Source organism: Papaver somniferum, unplaced genomic scaffold (assembly GCF_003573695.1).
Source record: "Papaver somniferum cultivar HN1 unplaced genomic scaffold, ASM357369v1 unplaced-scaffold_125, whole genome shotgun sequence".
In the NCBI taxonomy this organism is placed as follows: domain Eukaryota; kingdom Viridiplantae; phylum Streptophyta; class Magnoliopsida; order Ranunculales; family Papaveraceae; genus Papaver; species Papaver somniferum.
Genome location: NW_020621603.1, coordinates 2,030,993 through 2,038,967, shown reverse-complemented (window position 1 = coordinate 2,038,967; position 7,975 = coordinate 2,030,993). Strand labels below are relative to the sequence as shown.

Genomic DNA, 7,975 nt, shown 5'->3' with positions numbered 1-7,975 from the left:
TAATGAAACTTTAGAAATTCTATATCAATGCGTTAAAAAAATCATCATCAATCTACCGAATAATCAAGATGAGATCAATTTGAGATTTTGTAGACGAAAGCTTAGTCAGAGCTCTTATATTGTTGTCATCCGTGTTCTTACATCTAATGCTGTTGTTTCCTTCACTGATGCCACTTTATCTGATTTACAGCTCAAGCATCCTTCGGCACCACCATCAGTTTTCCTTTCTGCAACTTGTGAAGTAGATGCTGCTATAGCTAGTAATGATATGGTTTTGAATAGAATTAAGAGCTTTACTAAAGGTACAGCCTGCGGCAGGGATGGTCTTCATGCTCAACACTTGCTCGATGCCCTCAGTGGTCCTGCAAAAGCTTTAACACTTGCTCGATGCCCTCAGTGGTCCTGCAAAAGCTTTAACAGATGAGCTCCTTGTATCTATTTGCTGCTATTGTGAATCTCCTATTAGCTGGTAAGTGCCCTACACAACTTGGTAAGTTTATTGCTAGTGCACAACTTGCTCCTTTACTTAAACTTGGAGGGATGATTAGACCTATTGCAGTTGGTATTATATGGAGAAGACTAGTTTCTAAGATTGCTGTTTCACTTGATAGTACGGATATGACTAGTTATTTAAGTGATTTTCAATTCGGCGTACCACGTGGAAGTGAAGTCATTTTACACTAAGCGAGATATTATAAGCATAAATCATATCCAAACAAGTATCACGATGATGGTAGTGATTCCGTACCTGCAAACATAAACCACATCCAGACAAGTATCATTTCCATATGTGGTTTATGTTTATAATATCCCGCTGAAATCAAAACCAAGGAGATATTATAAACATAAACCACATCCAAACAAGTATCACGACGATGGTAGTGATCCCGGACCTGCAGATATAAACCACATCCAAACAAGTATCATTTCCATATGTGGTTTATGTTTATAATATCTCGCCGAAATCAAAACCAAAGAGATATTATAAATATAAACGACATCCAAACAAAGAGATATTATGATATCTTTGGTTTATGCTTATAATAATATCTCTTTGGTTTGACCCTATCAAGCAAAAAAGCCTTGGCTCCGTCAATGATGGAATGAATTGTTACACTAGTTATTTTCTTGTAACTAATAAGTTTTGTTAGAGCATAGCTCGGTTGAACCCACCAAGCGTTGGCATGTCAAGTTTGGATAACAGTAAGGATCATAGCCTCATCTATTTTTTTTTCATATAACAGTAGCATCTCACACAGAATGAGCTATGAAAATCGGCGAAAACTCGACGACTAAATCGGAGCAACTCAGTTCATTAATTTCTTCGAATTTTCGATCTCTGCAACAAGTTTTTCATTAATTCAGGTGTTATCAATGATTGGTGGTAATAGATTTTAAGATTATGAATCTTAAATGATGCAAAATTCTTCTTTAATTACTGAAAAACTTCAAGAAAATGGATCCAGTTTTACATCCAAAATAAACCAATCGGGAAAATTTTTAGATACTTCAAATTCTGCTTCGATAGAGAATACTACTTCAGATGATTCTCTTTCTCTTTTCGTTCCTGATGACGTGATTGGCGAATGCTTGGATGAATGGAAGTTTAGTTTAATTGGAAAATTAAATTTAGTCAAACTAAAAATGGAGGTGGTTGAATCTTCTTTGAGAAAGCAATGGATTCTTACATGTAAACTTCAACTTACCCCTTTAGGTAAGGGTTTCTTTATTATCAAACTTGAAAATGAAATAGATAGAAACTTTGTGTGGAAAGGTCATTGGATAGTTGAGGCTCAAGATTTAACTCTAAGAGCTTGGGAGCCAAATTTTAACCCAGAAAACCAGAAATCATCAAAAGCTTTCGTTTGGGTATTTTTTTCCTGGATTATGTATTGAATATTGGAAGGAATCAATTCTCCTACAGTTGGGTAATAAAATTGGTAGAGCAATAAAAGTTGATTCTACTACATTGAAGAGAGAAAGTGGATATTATGCAAGTGTTTTGGTTGAAGTTGATTTAGAAAAATTTATCCCTAGCAAAATTTTGGTAGAATCAAAGTATGGTAAGTTTGATCAATGTATTCAGATTCCTAAAATTCCAAAATATTGTAATCATTGTAAGACTCTAGGGCATTATGTTGCAGAATGCAGATTTAAAGGAAGAGATCAGCAACAAAATTTTCCTTCTTCAGTTAAACCAAAGAAAATTTGGAGGAAAAAGGTACAAGAAGTAAAAGTCCCTCCAGTTATTGGTTTTGATATTTGTGGCTCTCCAAAATGTCAGGAAACTCCAACTTCAGTTTGGCAGGTGGAATCATTATTTAGTGATGAAGAAACAATATATGCAATTATACCTCCAATTAAGCACTCAGGTGAATCTTCTAATTCTGGAAGTTTTCATATATTACAAGACAGACCTGAAGAATTTCCTAGTTTATTAGAATCAATCAAACATTTTCCAGTTCTACCAGTTAACAAGATACTTGAGGCCAATGCAGTTGCTCCTTCAGTTAATAATGTGGTGAAATTTATATCTTCAAGACCAATAGCAAATACTTCAGTAGCAGGGGAAATTTCTAAAGGGGGTATGAAGAATAAAAGTAAAAACACCAAGCCTATTAGAAATGTTACAACAAGAAATCAAGCTGCTAAAAATTCTATAGGTAATGGATTGGGAAGCAAGAATTCAGCTGGATTGAGAAATCCTAATTCTTCTCAACAACCTTCTAAATGAGAGTACTATACTGGAATATCAGAGGCTTAGGAAGATCCCAAGCCAAAGATAAACTAAGAAGTTTAGTTAAAAGTTTTTGTCCCACTTTAGTTTGGATCTCTGAACCAAAAATAAGAGTCAAATCAGATTCATGTACAAATCTTAGGCTTTCAGGTATGAATAAAAAGGTAATTCACAATTCATCTGATACAAGAAAAGGAAATATTTGGTTAATGTGGAGTGCTTCCATAAAGGAACCAATGGTGATATCTACTTCAAATCAAGCAATAACTGCCGATGTTGGGGGGCATTTGGTAACAAGTATTCATGCATATTCACTTACAATAAATACAAGAAGTTTATGGGCAGATTTATCAGCAATTTCAACTTTAAATAAGCCTTGGATGATAATTGGGGATTTCAATGCAGTTCTGTCTATTCAAGAAAAGAAAGGAGGTAGAAATCCTTTAACTTCAGCAATGCTAGATTTTAACAATTGCATCCAAAATTGTGACTTAATTCAAGCACCAAAAACAGGGTTAACATTCTCTTGGTGTAATAATAGAGCCGGATTGAAAAGAATAGTCTGTCAACTATATAGAGTTTTTTACAATGTGAAATGGATAAAAGCTTTTTTCAAGTTGGGGTTATAAGGTTGGTACTAGAGGAATATCTGATCATAGTCCTCTTTTTGGAGCAAGTGCATCACTTCCAAAACCTTTAAATGTTCCTTTTAGAGCTTTAAAAGTTTGGATGTCTCATGAAGGTTTTAAAAAAATTATTGAAGAAGCTTGGAAAGTTGAAGTAAGAGGTAATCCTGGTTTTATATTTCTAATAAAACTCAAGCAGCTCAAGATAATTCTTAAAAATTGGAACTGGAACATTTTTGGGGATGTAAGAAAGAAAATCCAACAAGCAGATGAGGAAGTTATGAGACTTTCCATTATTTCTGATCAATCTCCAAGTGATACTAAATTACTAAATGATTTGGTAACATCTAGAGGGATTCAGGAATTAGTAACTCAACAACAACAAGAAATTGACAGACAGAAAGCAAAAGTAAAGTGGATGAAGTTTGGGGCTTCTAATTCAAAAAATTTCCATGTTAATATGAAAATCAGACAGATGCATAATGTCATTGTTGAGTTAGAAAATGAAGACAATGAACTTATAGTAACACAACAGGGGATTGCAGATGTTTTGGTGAAGCATTTTGAAAATAAATTCAAACATAAAGAAGTTCAAATCTCTGAAGAAGTATTTGACGCAGTTTCTAGACTTATTTTTGGTGAAGATAATGCAAAATTGGAAAGTATACCATCAACAGAAGAAATAAAGCAAGCAGTTTTTGATCTTGATCCTGATAGCTCTCCTGGACCAGATGGCTTTGGAGGCTGGTTTTATAAGTTTGCCTGGGACTTAATCAGTGAGGACTTCATTCAAGCTATTCAGTATTTTCGGGAAAAATAATTCATTCCAGCAGGTACGAATGCTAATTTCTTAATGCTTCTTCCTAAGGTTAAAAATGCTAGAAAAGCAAATCAATTTAAACCAATTGGTCTAATGAATTTCTGCTTCAAAGTAATCACTAAAATCATAACTTCTAGATTAAGAATAGTAGTGCAAAAGATTGTCTCTCCACAACAAGCAACTTTTATCAAGGGCAGAAATATTCAAGATCAAATTGTCTTAGCTTCTGAAATGGTAAATGAATTAGATACAAAGAGAAGAAGAGGAAATGCGGGTTTGAAATTAGACATTTCTCAGGCTTATGATTCTCTTAGCTGGGAATTTCTTTTTCATGCTTTAAGAAAATTTATAAAATGGATTCATATCTTGTTGAAGTCAGGAAAAATTTCAGTTCTTGTGAATGGTGGTCCAGCAGGATTCTTCAATATCAGTAGAGGATTAAGACAGGGAGATCCAATTTCTCCTTTACTCTTTGTTATAGCTGAAGATGTCTTAAGCACGAAAATTACTTCAATGGTGCTGACAGGAAAATTGCTTCCAATGGTACACAGAAATGGAGTTCAGCCAACACACATAATGTTTGCAGATGATATCTTCTTATTTTGTAATGGAGATAGAAGAAACTTGAAAAGATTATTACGCACTCTTGAAGAATATCAAAAAGCTTCAGTTCAAGAAGTTAATCTATCAAAGAGTAAATGTTTTGTGGGAGGTACAAGTAACACAAGAAAAATCCAAGTAGCTGCAGATTGTGGTATGGTTCTATCTGACTTCCCTGACAAGTACTTAGGAGTGATCATAATTCCAGGTTTGATTAGAACTCATCATGTATGAGGCTGTGTGGAAATGTTGCAAGAGAACCTAGCTGGCTGGAAAGGAAAAATGTTGTCATTTAAGGAGAGATTGGTCTTGGTAAAGCTTGTGCTATGTATTATCCCAATTTTCAATATGTCAGTGTTCAAGTGGCCAAAAAAAAGTATCAAAAGAGAGTGAAAAGATTATAAGGAACTTTCTTTGGTATGGAGACCCTTCTGCAAGAAAAACAATTACTTTAAAATGGGAGAAAACTTGTTCTCCTATAGAAGAAGGTGGCTTGGGCATTAGACAATTGGAAGTAATAAACAGAGCAATGCTAATGAAATTATGCTGGAAAATCCAAAATGGTAAGAATGAATGGGCTAAATTTTTCCAAGGAAAATTCCAAGATAAAAATGGCAATTGGATTGAGTATTATAAAAAGTCATCTATATGGCCAGGTATCAAATGGGTAGCTGCAGATGTATTTGATCATTCAAGATGCTTGGTAGGGGATGGGAAAAATATCTCAGTATGGAATGATATTTGGATAAAAGAAAGGTATTTAAAAGATATCTTCCCTGACAATTCCACTATGTTACAAAACCCAAACATGAAAGTTGCAGAGTTGATAAGAGATGGAGAATGGCAGATTCCAAATAACTTTCTTGATTTTTTTGAAATTTCAGAGTTACCAGTTATGGATTGCAATGATGATAGAAGAATCTGGAGTGCAAATACTTCTGGTGAGTTCACTGTTGCTTCTGCAGCTGAAATTATTAGAAAAAAATTTCAACCTGTACATTGGGAAAAACAGTGTGGCACAAGAACATTCATCCTAATGTCTCTAGCAATGTATGGAAGATAGTGAGAGGAGTAGTTCCATCAGATGAAAAATGAAACAGAAAAAATTCCAATTAGCTTCTAGATGCCCTTTTTGCAAAAATGAGGAGGAAAATTTAGACCACATCTTGTGGTACTGTGATTACAGTGAACTAATATGGAGTTGAGTTGGGGGTATCTTCCAATTCATCAATCCTAAGTCAATTGAAGATATAATAATTATGGCTAAACATAAGAGTCCAACAGTTAAAGAAGTGTGGAGAGTGGCATCTCTGGTTACTTTGAAGGAAATCTGGTTTTTGATAAACAAAATTGTTTATGAAGATGATCAAATAAACATAATTAATCTGAGGCAAAGGATTCTGCATTTTATAAAAGAAAATGAAGTGAGAATGAATGGAAGTATGTGGAATTCTAGTTATGACCTTTAGCTCTTAAAAAATTTGGATCTCAAATGCAGAAGAGTGAAGACAACAAGAATTAAAGAGATCTTCTTCAAACTTCCTAAGCCTCCTCACATCTTGATATGCTGTGATGGTGCTTCAAGGAGCAATCCTGGAGATGCAGGTTATGGGTTCATATGTAGACAATGGAACGGAGAGTTCTTATTTGCAATGTCAAGAGGTTTAGGTCTTGCTACTAATTTCATGGCAGAAGTATTTGCAATCTTATGTTCAGGAGAATGGGCTATCAACAACAATTTCATTAGTATTTGTTCTCAAACAGATTCACAAGCAGCTAAGATAGCTTTTCAGACAGGAGCAGTACCATGGTGGGCCAAAACAAGGTGGAACAACATAAAAAGATGTCTTCAAGAATGGTATTTTGCTCACAGTTATAGAGAGACAAATTCAGCTGATTTGTTGGCAAAAAGAGGTGCAGGTCTAGCCAAGAGAGAAAGAAGATGTTACAGTACAAGACCTAATTTCATTAGAACTTTGGAGATACCAGACAAACCATATTACAGATTCTGCTAAAATCTGTTTCTTCTTTAATGGGCTCAAATTTTAAAATTCTGTAAGCTTTTAGTTTAAAGCCCAAGTTTATAATGGGCTTCTTCTGTACTTTGTGACACTCATATTGGTTTAATAAATTTTAATATTACCAAGCAAAAAAAAAAAGGTATGTCAAGTTTGGTTGTCATATTTTAGTGAACCAAAACTCATTTAAAGAGTCGCTTGATTATATACTAGAGTCAACTTCGTATAGGTTAGCTTGAAAGTATTAGGATATGAGACATTACAAGTATTACGTGAAGACTTAAAGAATTTGAAGAAGTAAGGAGCTACAACGACGACATCATCCTTCCACTTGAGGTTAGTAATATTTGACTTGAACTGTTTCATTCCCTAATGTATCTTTCAAGTCGTGCATATTGAAAACAAAACTGCGAAGCTATGAATGATTATACTCTAGTTAGACTAGTATTAAGGAATACAATACGAAGTATAACACTTATGAAAAAGCGGGGGTCTAACAGCACCACCCAATATTTCGTTTAGGCAATCTGTATGGACTAACTCCGAAATTCTTTGCTAGAGAATCAACTAGACAGTCAGACTCAATCTAGATAAAAGTTATCTCAAGGAGTTAATATCTCAATCTCTCAATTTGATCTTTAATCAAGCAAATAGAAATCTGCGAGTCTTTATCAAATAGAGATAACTTGGACGTTACCAAAGACCAATGTCCAAGGATCAATCAATATCAATCAACAACCAGAGGTTGGATTTCCAATTGATGATCTTAACGCACAACCTGTATTATTTCAATTATATGACAAATATAATGCGGCAAAGAAATAACACAGACACCAGAATTTTGTTAACGAGGAAAACCGCAAATGCAGAAAAACCCTGGGACCTAGTCCAGATTGAATACACACTGTATTAAGCCGCTACAAACACTAGCCTACTACAAGCTAACTTCGGACTGGACCTTAGTTGAAACCCAATCAGTCTCACACCGATCCAAGTTATAGTTGCACTCATACGCCTCTGATCCCAACAGGATACTACGCACTTGATTCCCTTAGCTGATCTCACCCACAACTAAGAGTTGCTACGACCCAAAATCACAGGCTTAAACAATAAACAAATCTGTCTCACACAGAAAAGTATATCAAAGGATAAATCTGTCTCCCACAGATAAACC

General features: G+C 34.7%; 1 protein-coding gene across 1 annotated transcript; it reads left to right on the top strand.

Annotated features, from left to right (window-relative positions):
- Nucleotides 1-2,973: 2,973 nt before the first annotated feature.
- On the top strand, nucleotides 2,974-5,846 carry LOC113331560. Its single transcript, XM_026578255.1, has 4 exons — nucleotides 2,974-3,251; nucleotides 3,355-4,164; nucleotides 4,321-5,011; nucleotides 5,139-5,846. Exons 1-4 carry the CDS (start codon nucleotides 2,974-2,976, stop codon nucleotides 5,844-5,846), a joined length of 2,487 nt encoding a protein of 828 aa, XP_026434040.1.
- The last annotated feature ends 2,129 nt before the right edge of the window (nucleotides 5,847-7,975 follow it).